The sequence below is a fragment of the Rhea pennata genome, chromosome 1 (genome assembly GCF_028389875.1).
Source record: "Rhea pennata isolate bPtePen1 chromosome 1, bPtePen1.pri, whole genome shotgun sequence".
Taxonomy (NCBI): Eukaryota; Metazoa; Chordata; class Aves; order Rheiformes; family Rheidae; genus Rhea; species Rhea pennata.
The window spans coordinates 197,071,702-197,087,740 of NC_084663.1; the positions used below are offsets into that span (position 1 = coordinate 197,071,702).

The following is a 16,039-nucleotide window of genomic DNA, read 5'->3' on the forward strand; positions in this document are numbered from 1 at the left end:
GAAAGTTAGTTTGATGCTGTTTGTCACTGGCTATTATCATGAGTGACATGTGACAATTGTGACTGTAGTAGATGAGGAACAGTCCACTTGCAATAAACAGCTATTTGTTTAAAACAGGAAGGTTTGGATTTAGCAATTGGTCAGCAATATGCTCGCCAACTGTACAGCTTTATTATATAGAGGGAAATTAAACCCATACGTTGTTACGAAGCCAGTATGTTTGTTGGATCCATCTGGGACTTATTTAGCAAGGAAGAATGTTAATTTAGTGTATACTAGCTAAGATAACTAGTCTGGAGGGTCAAGGTACTGACTTCAGAGGCATTTCTGAACAAAGATGTTGCAGTTGGTGGGTGGATGGCACTGCTCTCAGCTGTTGTATGAGCTTGCATAAATAGTATCATCTCCACTTTAATCTTTCGGGTGTTCAGAGGTACTGTGCATATTTCTGTTTAACCCCTGGACACTTGCTGGCATGCCTGACCCTTTAACAATTCCTATCCCTCTGTCCAGCCCTGGCACCTTGGCTCCAAACAGTCTAGAAGTAAAGCCAGTAATTTTGAAGTTTTGTGTTAAGAACATCTATTTAACTAAAAGTGTTTTCGTTTTATCAGGATATAGTTTCTATTGTACTCGTTACACTAGTACGTTGAACACTTCTGCAGGACACTTTGCTTCCCTGTTATACGATATTTACTTTCCTTTGCGTGTAACGGTCAGTTAAAATATATTAAAACTGGTGATGAAAGTTACTGGACTTTGGCATCAGGAAAAAAAAGCTTTGTTCTTTCAAAAAACAGCAGCAGTGGCTGGAGCAGTGTGTTTTGTAGAGGAACGCTGGTTCTTAATCTGTGTTTGAGCATAATCATTTGATTTAGCTCACCTTACATTTTGAGAATGAGAAAGATGTTCAAACCCTGAAGCTTAAGGGATCTGTTTCTCTGAAAATGACCTGTATTTTTCTCACCCATTTTATATTGCTTTTGGGACATAGTTCTGAAAGAGTAGCTTTACAGGCTCTTGCAGAGGCTTTGTGCACCTCGTGCTTTGGAGGGAGGTGTTTGTCAGCTTTCTTGTTATTCCCCCTCTTTCCTCAACCTATTTGCTGGTTTTGAATAGCTTTTATACTTTGTGGTATAAATTTAATCACTAGCAAATACCAACACGGTAAGTGTAGCATATGCAGGGCTAAAACAAACTTCAGAGCGACCTAACTATTAAACCATAGAAACAAGAGGAAACTGCATCATCCTTAATAACATCTGTAAAGTCCCGTGCAGGGGGGAGAGGAAATAGCCAGCAAGGCTGGCAAATGGATTGCAATAAGTTTGTTTCCATGTTATAGTGATAATTGTACAGGTGCTAGTTTATGTTGCTCACATAGTTAAATTCTTGTTGTAAGGCCTGGAGTCTGGATCATTTCAAAGATGCTTCACCCAAGGGTCTATACTCTGGAAAGCAAGAGCTCTCCTAGTTTGCATTAGAAGAACAATGAAGTAGTAATCATAGAAATATGTTAATAAAATAATTAAGGATGATGTAGGTAGTATTATGTTTTTGGACATCTTTTAGTTATGTTATTCCCCCTTATTTTTTTTATAGCAAACTTTGGCCTGTTCCATTTTAACGGCGTTGTTGAGCGAGTTCTCAAGTTCAAGTAAAACCAGCAACATTGGACTAAGCATGGAGTTCCATGGTAACTGTAAACGTATATTTCAGGTAAATTAGTTATGTATCAATATATGCTACCTATATTTCTAAAATTTAAATATTAAGAAGTACTTTATTGCACTAGGTGCATTCAGCTACAATGTGTGCCTAACCTCATTTAATAGGATAAACATATATTATGCATACAGATATTGACTATTTTAGGAAAATGAATAATATATTTTTAATAATTGCATCAAAAAGGTACAATCCCTTTTGCCCATTTTATGAATGTAGAGCTATAGCTCTTTGCACAGTCGGACTCTTTAATTCCTTGGCTACCAATTGCAAACAAAACGAATACTCTGTGGAACAATGATAGTCTTAAATATAGATTTGGTTTAAAGCCAAGGAGAGCTATGTATTTAAAAATATTATTGCAGATGGTGTAGTCTGGTTGTCTCAGATGTATTGTTTGGCCAGGCAGAAATGTTTTTGTGAAGGCATTGCTTTAAGTTCTGACTTTGTGGAACAACTTACCAACTTTTTTTTCATGCCAAAGACCAACTCTCTCCTCTACCAGTTGTTAAAAAGATATTGTGAACAGGTTTTTCTTTCGGTGGCTAATATTCGTAATGATATTTTTACCTTTTTTAATAGTTTTGGCAAAGGAGTTGGGGTTCTGACTGACTTCAGAATATGTTCTGTATTTTAATGAAAAATAAGAGGAAACAGAAAACCCTTTTCTCTTTAGAAAATTATTTCTTTTTATCAACATTTTTATTAATGTCTCTGAAAGTCCCTATTAATAGATTGTGTTCGTCCTGACTTTAGGAGGACGATCTGCGGCAGATCTTCATGCTCACAGTAGAGGTACTTCAGGAATTCAGCAGACGTGAAAACCTCAATGCTCAGATGTCTTCAGTGTTTCAGCGTTATCTTGCACTAGCCAATCAGGTCTTAAGCTGGAACTTCCTTCCTCCAAATTATATCCTTTCAATGTCAGGCCCTTTATTTCACTCAACTTCTGTTATTTTTACCTGGTGATAAGTGGAGCCTTTGTGAGGAAAGAAAAAATGTGAATTGTATAAGCCTTATATTTAGTCCTTGATATAAATTTAAATTAGCGCTCTTAAGCACCTGTGAGCAAGCACAAGAGTGACTACGTACTCAACTTACTGTTATTTTTCATTAAAATTTTTAAATATTTTGTTTAAAAAGCAAAATTAATTCAGTAGAGCAGCAGCCAGTTATGGGTTGATGGTCCATCTGGCATGTATCTGGTTAGTGCAGGGGAGACGGGGCATGTAATATTCAGCTTTAGTGCTGAACCAAATCATGAGTAGATCTAAACTCTTGCTTATGTTTCTTCTGGTGTTTTATGCAAGTATCTGTTCTGTCCCGCATTCCTCCTCAGAGAAGAGGAGGACATGGATGAAAGCCCCATCATAAAGGAACGTGCATGCTCGACTGACTTCCTCATAAGAGAGGATGGTCGTATACGAGAACATATGCTATGTAGTAGGTTCTCTACAAGCAGAAGACAAGTATTTTCCCACTAAAATAAGAAATGGCATCCCTCCCTCCTCTTTTTTTCTTTCTTTTGCCAACATGCAATTGTCATTGCTTTTGTTTTTACATTTTGGTGATGTGTGCTGATTATGAATGTCCAAGGAAATAGGGAGATGGAATGCAGAGAAGGAAACAGGTATATAAGGAAATATCAGAAAGAGAAGGAGTCTTGGTGAGGGAGAGAAGAAAAAAGAAACCAAAATGTTCTGCCCAATAAAAGGACTTGAAGAAAACTGTAGAAATACTGAATCACATTCTTGATTTATAGAGTTAAGACAATACAGTAAAACATTTTTGATGCCTTTTTTCCCCCCTTTTAATAGCTAGGTCATCATCTTTAAGGTGCTGAACCCACTTTCTAAGCCCCAAATTTTTAAGCTAGTTTATGAACTTTTTTCTTTAAATCTTTTGATCTTTCTTGAAATCTTTTGAAAATGGTAAGACTGAGTCTGGAGTCAAATTATTGCATCTTATAAAAGTTTTCCAAAAAGGATTTGAGAATTGTAGGCATTTGTATAATGTGCAAACATCTTTTTAAAAAAGAATCTGTCATCTTAAATAGAAAGAAAATGCTTTTGTGTTGTGCAATGGTAGAGGTGTTTTCCTCTGATTTTTAGCATTGCCTTGTGCAAACCTCTTGTGTAGTCGCAAGTGCTGATGATATTGGAGTTGGAAAGTGCAAGCTCTAGTTTTCCCATGAGCACCCTGTCTTAACCTAAGAATTATGGTAGTGGAACTGGATGCATACAAGTAGGATGTTAAACCTTGGAAGTTTCAGTTTTCATTTATACCCTCTGTACAATAAAAAGTGATTTAGTCTGTAAATAGGTACTAGTAAATAACTGTTAATTGAAATGGTAATCCATGTTGCTGCTTAACCTTACCTTTTCTGCTCTTTGACCTATTCATCATACTGAACAAATGATGAACAAATTCCGTCCACTTCTGGAGACAGGATTCTGGTCTGCATGGACTTTTAGTCTGAACCACTACAGCTGCTTTTATGTGGTTGTATTTCAAAAATCTTTTTGTAACTTCTGTCTACTTGATACCATCTTTTTGTTTTCTACTGTTTGGCATTTCGTTTGCTGTAAGAATTACAGCAGCAGTTTGGGTCTCCCTCCTCTATGTAGCACCTGTTCTCACAGAAGTTGGAGTCACTTTAATCACCTTTGAAGAGTGAATCTCAGCTGACTAAGATTCAGTAATATTGAAGTGACAGGAACATGTTGCTTGTTTGTGACATAAATCTCTCTTCCTTAAAAAGAAAGATTTAAAAAGTAACTGTTGATTATAAACTCTTGGAAAGTGGAGCTTAACTTGGCTGCAATTTAGAATCATAGAATCAGTAAGGTTGGAAGGGACCTCTGGAGATCATCTAGTTCAACCTCCCCATTCAGCAGGGTCACCTAGAGCATGTTAGACAGGGTTGCATCCAGCTAGGCCTTAAATATCTCCAGAGGAGACTCCACAACCTCTCTGGGCAATCTCTTCCAGTGCTCCGTTACTCTCACAGTGAAGAAATTCCCCCTCTAAAAAGGCAGCACCTTTAAGAACCTGAAAATTGTGATACTGGTTGATCAGTCAGTATCTTCTTTCCAATCTTGATGGAATATACACCAAAGCTATGGGCATAAATTTAATACTTAAGGCATTGATTATAATCATCCATTGTATCCATAGATCTTTTTCTTCTTTTAGCTGTTATTTTTTCAGTTTGGATAGTATTGATTCTTAGTATTTTCTGCAGAATAGCAGTAACTTGGAGTATTGGCATCTTTAGCAAGATTCTTTTATCTCCAGAAAAAGTAAGTAACAGAAATGTCCATTAACTAGATCCCCAGTGAGTATCTTTAAGAGGTATATAATTTCAAGCATTAAGTTGTGAAAGTTATATCTAAACGTATCACTTACTTTTAATCAGTTTTTGTGCTGTTGTAGGATAATTTAGTATTTGTTGCCTTGTTAAAAGCTGTCTTGGGCAATGCTGCCACCTATTATCGCAGAAGAGTTGTAGTAAGCTGTATTGTCTGTTATTAGAAAGAAGAGCTGGCGTGAGAGACGTATTCTGGAATAGCCACCTCATTGGAGCAGTGAAAGAAGAGAGGTTGGGATCTACCTACTTTTAAGATGGATCTCAATTTTTGAAGGGCTTAGGATGCAGTGCCTCCCATAGCAGGGACAGGACATGATGATCTAGCAGGCCTTGTTCCAGTCATGTGCGATTTCTTCCATCGTGTTTTCTAACATACATTGTTATTTTTATCTGCTTCTCTAGGTATTAGTTCACCTGGTGTTTCTGGATGCTTCAGAGGTTTTTGGCAGTACCGTTGGAAATGACAATAACATAGAATTCCTATTTTGCACTAAGAACGTATGGCAGTCTGCTGTGGCATGTTGGCTTCGGTAGGGTTTCTTTTTTCAGTGCTGTTACAGCATTGTTTAATACTGTTTACTTGGATGGAAGTAGTTCCAGCTGCATCTTTGGTTTTTAAATAAATGTGTCAACAAGAGTAAGGAAATGTAGGTGATCAGTACTAAGGTGTATAGCCATCTCCTTAAGAAATGTGCCTTAAAGGATCCCACTTAGAGTGTATTACAAATGCAACGTCTTCGTTAAGGAGCAGAGTGTTCCTGGACTATAATGCACCTTGACGTGGACATACATCCTGACCCCACAGGTTGCAATTATATTCTCTTACCTCTGCAGATGTTTTTCAGTCCTTCTGGAGTTTAGGCTTTGTCTGTTCTTGGCAGCTATGTTCTAACAGACTTTGAATGAATGTCCACCAATGCCAGAGTTCTTAACAGAGCATAAGGTTGTGTCTCCCGTCCACAAAAAGAGGTTCGTTATCTGTTGAGCTATCATAGAACCAATCATTCCTTATTTGATTCATTAAGAAACAGATTTTTATAGCTTTCTTTAAACGTCACTAATAATTCATGAATAAAAAACAACTCTAGTTTTAGTTCTTTCGGATTTCATGCCTCTGATTGATTGGAGGAAGCTGGCAAATTCTCAAGTTAACGCAGAACAGGATTGCATTTAGAATATAGGCTTCGTAAACCTCATGTGATGCATTCTGCTAATGCAAATTGTTGTTATTCCATTGAAATTAATGGTGTGATTGCAATTACTGTATGAACTGACTGAAGCTTTTGTCTCATCTAAGCTTTTTCATATGCATGTTCCTCAGCCACAAATTTAAAGGGCTAGACTTCTCATATCTCTGTCTTTTATACCCCTAGCCAGAATGAGAGACCTTTCTGGGAGATCCTGTGAACTGTATAGCTCAACAGACTTTCAAGGTTGGAACTCAGTCCAACCCAGACTGGTACCATCTGTTGTGCATAACGGAGGCACATTCAAAGTGCACAGACTGCTCTAGAAAACTTGAGGTTTGTTTTGAGGAGTAATTGAGGTTGACGCTGCTGCTGAAAAAGCATGCTGTCTCAGCACCTCCCATGAGCAGAGATACTATACAGGGAACTGCCTAAAAACACTTTTAGTGGGATGAGGTTGCTGGTTTGGTTCATTGCGTACTTTCACAGACGTTTCAGCCTGCATTGAGAAGCAACAGTGCAGGTTTCCATCAGCAGCAAGGCTGCCTCCTCTAGATCTCATGTTCATTAATAGCCAGGAGGTATTTTCAGTTTACTACAGCAGTTTATCCTTAATCTGAAAGCTGAAGCGATGAGATGCTATCCTGGCTATTGTTTGACATGTAAATAAAAGTTTAGTGCAACTAAAACAACCGTGTGCAAGAAAGTACAAAAGAGATGACTGCATTTTAACTCTTACCAGTTTTAGCACTCTTGGGGAAAATGTTATCTAGTTTTGAAGTCCAGGCTATTTAGATTTTTTTTTCTGGAGTAGTGTGAGTTTTCTTGATCATCCTTTTCTTCTTCCGTTATTAATGCTTCCAAGATGCTTCTACACTGAAAACTAATTTGCAGAACTCATTCAGGAAAACAATAAAACAGTAACTATTTAAAAAGTTCAAAAATCAATACAAATTATCTATTTAATTCATTTTTTTATTTGTAAAATGCAAGTCTTTTAAGACAGATTCAGAGCTCAGCAGAAGTATTCCAAACAGTAAAGATAAAGTGATTAAAATAACTTCTAAAACAATGGCACTGCAGGAGTTTTTCTCCTTTTCTGAGTTGTCCGTCACTCCTTTGGACAAACTTGTAGATGAATGTCTGGCAGAAGAAATCTCAGCTTTGGTTTCTGAGTTTCTGCTTTACTGCTTTGTGGAAGGCAGACCTTGCCCCTTGAGAGGAAAAGACCTTGGGATCCATTCTCAGGACTTCCCACAAATCCCAGTCTTTGAAGTGGAACATGTGTTCTTATCCCCAGTGGCTGCCACAGGACAATCTGGAGGATTTTCGTACTCATCCTCACCCATCCGTCCCTTACTGGGAGGAAGTCAAGGGATGGGATGAATATATATATATATATATATTTATATATATATAATATATATATATATATATACATACATACGTGCACGCACACACATATATATTTTCATTTTGTTTAATATGTTCATCCAAGGAGCGTATAGAACTCGAAAATTATGTATTATGTATTACTTCCCATTTTTAAAGAAATCACTCATTCTTACAGTTCATGAAACAACCGATCATGGAGCTAATGGCTACATACATAAATTTAAGAGAAGATGAAAGAAAATCTGTCTTAAAGGGTACAGTCTTGTCCTCTTCCTCTTTGGGCATCTTTAGGTATGAATCAATGAATATGTGAACCTTATCATGGGTGAAGGCATCTAGTTGTAATCTTACGCTCTTCAGAAGAGCTTGATACATTTTTAAGGAATTATCTTTTCTGATTTAAACAGGTGTTTTTAGTCTCCTTAAGAATCAATGGTTGTATATCTTGTGAACTGGGTAAAATACCATGTTTCTGGTAAATTTTTCTTCACTTGGTTTTCTGTCATCCAAAGTAAACTGTAATGAGAATGACTTATTCTTGAATAGAATTAAAAATGTTACAAACTCCTATATTTATTATCAGAAGCATTTTACCCTTGTTTTTCATTTAAAAAGTTGTCAAGATATCATAATAGACTGGATGTCTTCAGGAGTACTTTAGGTAAAGGATTGGGCTGGTTCTGTACTGTTTGCTCAGAAGCATTGAGATATTAAATTAACTTTTGATGATGAAGACACCATTTGTTCTGGGTAGCTACAGAAGCCCATGTACCAGTAATTTAGTGCCATTTTTTTCAGGTTTGGCATAACTGGGCTGTTGCCAATAGGGGTGAACCATAGTCCAGACCAAATTAGGATTATTCACAGCAACAAGTCTCCTCAAACCCAATTTATGCTAGTGTTTGTGCACATGTAGTATGTGGTGGAAAATGAGAGTAAGATCTCCAGTGTAGATACAGACGTAATGTGTTGTTTTAGTGAATCGATATTTTACCTACAAATCTGCTATTGTCAGATGTGTCATCAGCCCATTAGCCTGAGATTCAGTACTAAAAATAACAGATAGGACTGCTAAATACTGAGGCTTGTTAAAATAGTGACAGCAAATTGGCCCTTCTTTCGTTCCACGTGAAATGTGTTATGTAACTTGTCCCCTCTGTAAATTAAACCTAGTGAAGAGCAAACTGATTTGCAGAGACTGATAATGCATCTTTCACCATCTTCTGGTACTCATGTATTTCCTAGCAAATCCTTTATTTGAGATTTACAAGAAAAGATATGCTTGTAGATAAACAATTCACAAATACTGATTTGTGTAAAAACATTTCAAAACAAGAGGAAAAATATGTAGCATATTGTGCCAGATCCAATAGCATCAGTCTTAATTTGTAGTATTACCCAGATTTGTAATATTATCCACATAAGGGATGCTTGCATGTGATAATTTCATGCCCATATTTTATTTTCTTCTAGAAGAACTGAAGCGTTTTTAATCACTTAAATGATACCTGTATTTCAGATGGAAGTAAAATAGGCAATTCTTTGATTTGTTTTCTATCTAAAATAATGTAGATTGATTGTGCTCTGATATTGTGCATATTGATAACTTTGAAAATGGTGAAATTGGTTTTGTTTTGTAGTAATATGAAAATTTTTAATTGTTTTTATGCATTATAATGCTTTAGACATCTACCTTCAGTGAAGTTCTTTATAATATTCTACTGTGGAAAAATGGCTTTATTACAACAAGGTTTGACGGTGTGTTGCTATGAAGTTCTGTTTTTGGCTCCTGCTGTTGCTCTAGAGCCAGTGCAGGACTCCAAAGGCTAGTTTCAAATTAAAATTGTCCACTCTGCCTTGTGCCACAGCACTGCATGTGAAGTTAATATTTGCTTTATCTCTTAAACAAAACCCACCAAAACGTAAGGAGTCTGCTTTCTCAAATGATACTGTCATAAAACTAACTTTGTTTCAGAGATATAAATTCTTTTTTTGTGAACATTTGGGGTTTTTTTTGTAGTACCTGGTGATGCACAGTACTCCAGTTAATACAGTTTATCCCCGGTATATACGTTGCATGCTGCTGAGCATACTGTTGCTCATTCTGATGATTGGCTTAGAAAGGGATCAGAGACAGTAGTGAAGGGGGAAAAAAAAGAAATTAAAATTTAAGCTGCTATGTTATGCAGTTTTACTGTTATTTGGACTGGGAGGTGTCACATAAGGAAGAGCTTTCAGAAATCTTTGATAAACAGTTCTCTGTGTGATCTGACTGACAAAGAATGTAACATATACTTGGTTTTGCCCATGTGTCTTTTTTTTTTGTATTAGAGTGTTTGAAGAATTTCATAAAAATTAAGTTATACCAAAATGCATAGTAAGAACTCATGCAATAGCAACAAAGTCCTGCGTTCAGTGCGTGTGCACTTTTTATGCACATCTCTTACAAACACATGTTTAATATGACAGTGACTTGTGGTGGCTTCTGCTTTTGTTCTGCACAGCATCATTAAAAATGTAGATTAATGCAGGGCTAACATATCTGCATTCTGTGAAGCATATTTGGCTATTTAGAAAAATAGGCTATAGATTTCAGTGAGCTATCTTTAGCTATCATAAGGCCTTTATAAAAGCTGCCAGGAAAATTTTTTAGAAAATGATTTCCCATTTTGCATAAATTTTAACACCTGTTAATCGCGGTTGCTTTTTTCCCTTCTTGCCATGTCACATTAGACACCCTGGTTATCAAAGTGATCGTATCACTATGGTATGTCTCATAATTATGATCAAACTGTTATCTAACATTCCTGGAGCATTCTTTTTTTCAATACTTAATACCTTTTATTCCTTGGCCTCATGCATGAATTATGCTGTGTATGTGAAGAGGCTTAAAGTTTGTTTCCATTACATTCTTTCTGAATGGATCCGTTGTATCTAGGATTTTTTTAAAGCCAAGTAGGAATGTTATTGTTGACCTTGACACCAGATAACTGGGCAGACATTATATAGCTATGTTTGAATCCTCGCAAAATGTGATGCTAAAGCCAACAGAATCCTGGCGCGAGACCCTCCTGGACAGCCGAGTTATGGAGCTTTTCTTTACAGTAAGTTTTGTTCTTCAACTTTCATAGTACAGCTCCACAGGGAAAGCAGCTCCTTCCTGTTCTAAAACTTTATTGTGGGAGTCTTCGTTTTGCACCAGGTAGGACTGATTCAGTTAACTTCAGTTGGTTTATCAAAGCAAACAGAAGTAATGCATTGTTATCAGAATATATATTTTGCCTGTGTATTGCCTTAAATTGAGAACCATTAACTAAAGAAAAAAAAAGTATGGTTATCTGAACTTTTATGTATTTAATGCTTTTGGATGTGTATTTATCAACTGAAACCAAGAATTGTGTATGCTTTTCAGCAAAGGTGTAGCACGTCTTAAAAAGATCAAATGAACAGTATGTTTTTACTGATATTTTACTAGTTGCTCAGCAGAACAGCTGAAAATAAGTAACACATTTGCAGTTTTCTAGACAGTTGCAGCATCCAAAATTCTGCAACTTTTTCCCCAGCGTGAGGCAGATCCAAACAAGTTAAATCGAAACAGATTAAGTTAAGAGTGATAGGAAAACATGTAGAGTGGGGAGGGGGCATGCAATGCTCTAGTCCTATTTTTTTTTTAATCTGATATTAAAACTAGATAAAATTATTGTTGTTTTTCTTTCTTACTATTATTGGGGGGAGAAGTTGGAGGTCTTTCTTCAAGTAGAAGTTACTGCAACACCAACATTTAATGGGTTATAAATTAGAGTATTATGGTAATTTCACTTTTTGTTGCATCTAATGGGACCTGAGACTTCAGCATTCTTCAGACTGTGTTTGTTTTTGCAAAGCAGACAAGTAACATGTTCAAGGCTTAGTCAAAGTGATTATTAGACAAAGTGAATATAAATCTTCAGTGCTGCTTGGGACTAGTTTGATAAGGGTTTGGATGCCATGTCCATAGTTTGTAGGATTTTGGTGGGAGGGAATGATAATCTATTTATTTATTTGGACTGAAAGTTTATCTGCTCCAGGAGTTGTGAAAAGGTGAAAAAATTGCTGGCAGAACTCTTAGCAGCTACACACAATCTGAACAGCTGTCTAGACTATCCAGACAGTTGCTACTGTCAGCTGTGAATCTCCACATGCAAATAGCTTTCTGGCTTCCACATTAACCCGTTCTTGTTTAGTAGCATGAAGGCGTCTGAGTAAAATATCTGGTTCTTTAGCAGTCTGTAAGGCAATTAATTATTCATGATCAAAAATAATGCTTTAAATAGCATTCAGAATTGCTTTAATGCATTTGTATTTTCTTTACTAGTAACCAAAAAGTGCCAACAGTTGATTATTTTTGAGTGAATGCTAGCCAGAACAGTCTGCTGTCAGTTTTTGTTTTAAATTCCTAATTTGTAATGGTTGAGGCTTGTAGTATTAGTTTCCCACTTGAAGTAATGCAAGTGAATGGTGGTAGTTTATATTCATTTAGATATAAGAAACTTTAATAACCTTATAAAAATTGGCAAGACAACCGTATTAAAGAGGAAGCCGTCAGGCCTAATTTCTTCCTAGGGTGGGACATGCATTAAAAAGGATATTTTGGTTTCAGGATTTGTTTTCCCTAGTAGTTTGATCTTTCAGAAGTTAACCGTGCAGCTAATCTGTCTGGTTACCAGCTGGATGGAATTGAAACAAGAATGTGTGGAGAAATGGGTAGAGTGTTTTAGCTGTGCTTTTATTTACCCTGTTTGACTAAATTTATTTAGGAGAGGAAAAGCCAGCGTGTATTTATTTTTCAGCAAATCCTGTGTGGGGAAAAAATGGAAGGCATGATTCTACGAGAAATCTTAAAATCTGTACTCGATGGTTGCAGTAGATGCCTGGGCTTACTGCAGCATTAGGGGTTTTGAATCTAGAAGGCTTTACGAGCGGCAGCAGTGATGTAACAGGTTGCTGAACTGAGAGAAGATCACTGCTGGCCTTGTACAATGTCAGGGTGTTGCCAAGGAAGTGATGCATTCATTTTTGTGCATGTCTTCAATGTTTACCTCTGCTAAAGGAGCATCTATATAATCTTGATTGAGCTTGTTGACTAACTTTAGCAAGACTCTGTAGCCTAGGCATAGTTAGCATAATAGGGATGACTGTCGTTATTGCTGTTTTTAGAAGGAGCAGTATGTCTGCCTGGCTGGCATCTGTTTCTCTCCTTAAGACATAACATTCAGTAGACAGTTCAGTTTTCAAAATGTAGGTAAGATCTAGCTAAGCGTTAGTTTTAGTGAGTTAATTCATGGCTTGTGATGTTTGTGAACTGAGATGCAATCTTGACGTTTACAGTGATTTTAGGGTTGTAGAAACCCTTCCATTTCCGACTGAATAGAAGTTAGAGGAAGCTTTTTTTGGTGTGTGCTCTTTCGGATTGAGAGCCATGTGACTGTTGTAAGAACACCCTATTTTCCGTGTATTATTAACTATCTCACTTCCTGAAAGGTGCATCGAAAAATCAGAGAAGATACAGATATGGCCCAAGATTCGTTACAGTGCCTGGCACAGCTGGCCTCTTTGCATGGGCCGGTCTTTCCCGATGAAGGTTCCCAAGTCGATTACCTGGCACACTTCATTGAGGGATTACTGAATACTATCAATGGGTATGTATGCCTGCTCTCTAAATTTAGATGGCATCTTTTAATCTTTAGTTTGGAGCATGATGTATGTGTGTGGAGACCTGGTGAGGCTTGCTTATTTCTGGGTATAATTTGAATTTGCTTTGGATTATTGAAATTTAAAAAGGGGGGGGGGAAAGCAGGGTAAAGTAGGTGGTCCTTAAACAAAGGGAAAGAGATTTATTGGTTGAAAACATCTCAACTAAATCAATTTTTAGCGTTTTTCTTAATGACAGAAAACTAACTGCCATTTCTATCTACAGAATTGAAATAGAAGACTCTGAAGCAGTGGGAATTTCCAGTATTATCAGCAACCTGATAACCGTATTTCCTCGCAATATTTTAACTGCCATTCCAAACGAACTTTTCTCTTCATTTGTTAACTGCCTCGCACACCTCACTTGTTCTTTTGGGAGAAGTGCTGCCTTGGAAGAAGTGGTGAGTATCCATTCTCAAATAGTAGGCAATTTTTTTTATTCCGCTCTATTTGCCTCTATTTGTGTAAGTGACATCAGAATTTTGCTACTTTGCTAGTAACTGTGTAACATATTGCTTTGGAATTCTATGGTTATTTTAGATATTACTGAAGTCACATCTGAGAGGATTTTGGTTTTGCTTTGAGCAACATAAAGAACAATTACACAATATTAGGTTGTGCAAAGCTTTGTTTTGATTTAAGCCACCTGTCTTGTATTTTCTTCATTTTTTAAAAGATTGGATTCATTAAAAGACAAAAAAGACTAAATATTGCTGACTTGCTCCTGTAGCTCAGAGAAGTGTTGTAGATGATTAACAAGCTGCAGTTCTGAAAGCTTAGAACAGCTACGTGAGCATATGGACAGGCTGAAACCTACTGCTGGCAGGGCTTATAGCCAGGAACTTTGGTTTTAAGTGGATATAACTGTTAAAATCTTCTGTTGTTAATCCCACGCTACTAAGCTGTTTAAATCACCCCTACATCAGTGGCACAGGTCAGAAGATAATTCTGTGTACTCATCTGGCACAGGAGTTCACAGGACGTTTGTTTGTTTACTTTGAAACTTTTGTTGTAATGTTCAAGAGTACTTCTACATCTTCTGTCTACAAAATTGCATTAAAAACAAAAACTTACAAGGATACCTAGCTTTAAAAAAGCCCCAAAGTGCTAAGGCAAATAATCTTGCATCTGAGCTATTTATATGTAATTACTGATTAAAATATTCTTACTAAGGCTATCAAGGTATTAGCCAATTTTCCCCTATTACCATTATAATAAATATGATTTTTTTTTTTACCTGTTTAGCTACATTGACTGGGCTTTAATGCTTGAGTTTGAAAATACTTATAGAAGTATCTAGTTATAAATTTGACAGGCATGTTTCTTTACTGGTGAGAACACAGATGTGTTTAATTAGTGTTCATTGCAGAGCATTAGAACTGATGTCTTTGCTGCAAGGTTAAAATACATTTCATTTGGCCCAATGTTCACTTAACATTTCAGTGTTCTTGTCTTAGTCAAGAAATTGGTGATTACATTTAGAATTTTAAAATGCAGCAAAGTTTCAAACTTTATCGTTCATAATTGCTCTGTTTTAGAGATTGTCTAGTAGAACTCAGGAAAAGAATGATGTTGTTCCTGGTGTTTGCTGACAGGTTTGTGAATGTTCATGAAGCCTTTATATCAACTTTCAGCAGAATCATAGCAGCATCCTTTAAATTAAAGAAACTAGAGAGCATGCATTGTTTCCTCAATTAGCCTCTTGCTACATGAGAGCTGCAATACACTACACATTTGACTTCAAGAGTGCTCGGTATACCCCAACTCAAACAGTTCATCTCTCAGCAAAAGCTTACAATAGTGTATGTACCAGTATCTACCTCAAACAGTTTTTGTTTTGGAAGTGGCTGGTTATGTCTGATGAACTATGGTTGCCTGCATTTCTTCAGCAAAAAATTATGAGGCACAAGGAATCCGCTTAGCCAAAGGCCTGCTAGTGAAACCCTCAAAATGAGGAGATCCTAAACCGTACTGTGGAGCCCACTTCAAAGCGCTGCGTGGCTTGGCACAGCATCGCAAGCTGTTGCTGATGGTAGTTGTTGCTGTTGCTAATATTGATGTTCAACCAAGAAAAAAACAAAGGAGGAGGGGTGGATCCAAACCAGAAAAGCTCACGTTCAGATGTTTGTTTTACACTGAGCTGGCTGTTGGGGTTGGGGAGGTTGACTGAAGGAAGGCTGAACATTTGCCTGAATGGCTACGCTGGCCGGATGGTGGCAGGCGGTAAGCATCAGCAGTGCTGCAGGGCAGCATGCAGCACAACTTGGACTGGTCATCTCTTCCTTTGACAGTTGTCCACAGCTATGCTCAGGATTTAATTCTTATGCAGAAGTAGAGGTCAAATAGTCCAGCAGACTAGTGGTGGGCATAAACAGGATGTTGAGTGAAAAATCAAATGGAAATAGAAATGCTGTCAAAAATTTATTTTGCTCAGAGTGAGTATTAATGCATTGTTCCTGTTTTGTGGGTTTTTTATTTTGTGGAGGTTTTTTTCTTTTTCTTTTTTCTTTTTTCTTTTTTCTTTTTTTTTTTTTTTACAAATGTCTTGTGATGGGAGAGGTCATTCTGAATTTGGTCCTTTTCTCTGCTGTGCTTCTAACTGCTGCCACTTTGATGCTGCTTGACAAAA

General features: G+C 36.9%; 1 protein-coding gene across 1 annotated transcript in view; it reads left to right on the plus strand.

The window, feature by feature from the left end:
- Positions 1-16,039, plus strand: part of XPO4 (exportin 4) — a 57,738-nt gene that overhangs the window by 19,035 nt on the left and 22,664 nt on the right. The window contains exons 4-8 of the mRNA XM_062567207.1: positions 1,603-1,719; positions 2,485-2,638; positions 10,672-10,784; positions 13,201-13,358; positions 13,637-13,811. Of these exons, the coding sequence (XP_062423191.1) occupies positions 1,603-1,719; positions 2,485-2,638; positions 10,672-10,784; positions 13,201-13,358; positions 13,637-13,811 (717 nt within the window). The remainder of the gene's footprint in view (positions 1-1,602; positions 1,720-2,484; positions 2,639-10,671; positions 10,785-13,200; positions 13,359-13,636; positions 13,812-16,039) is intronic.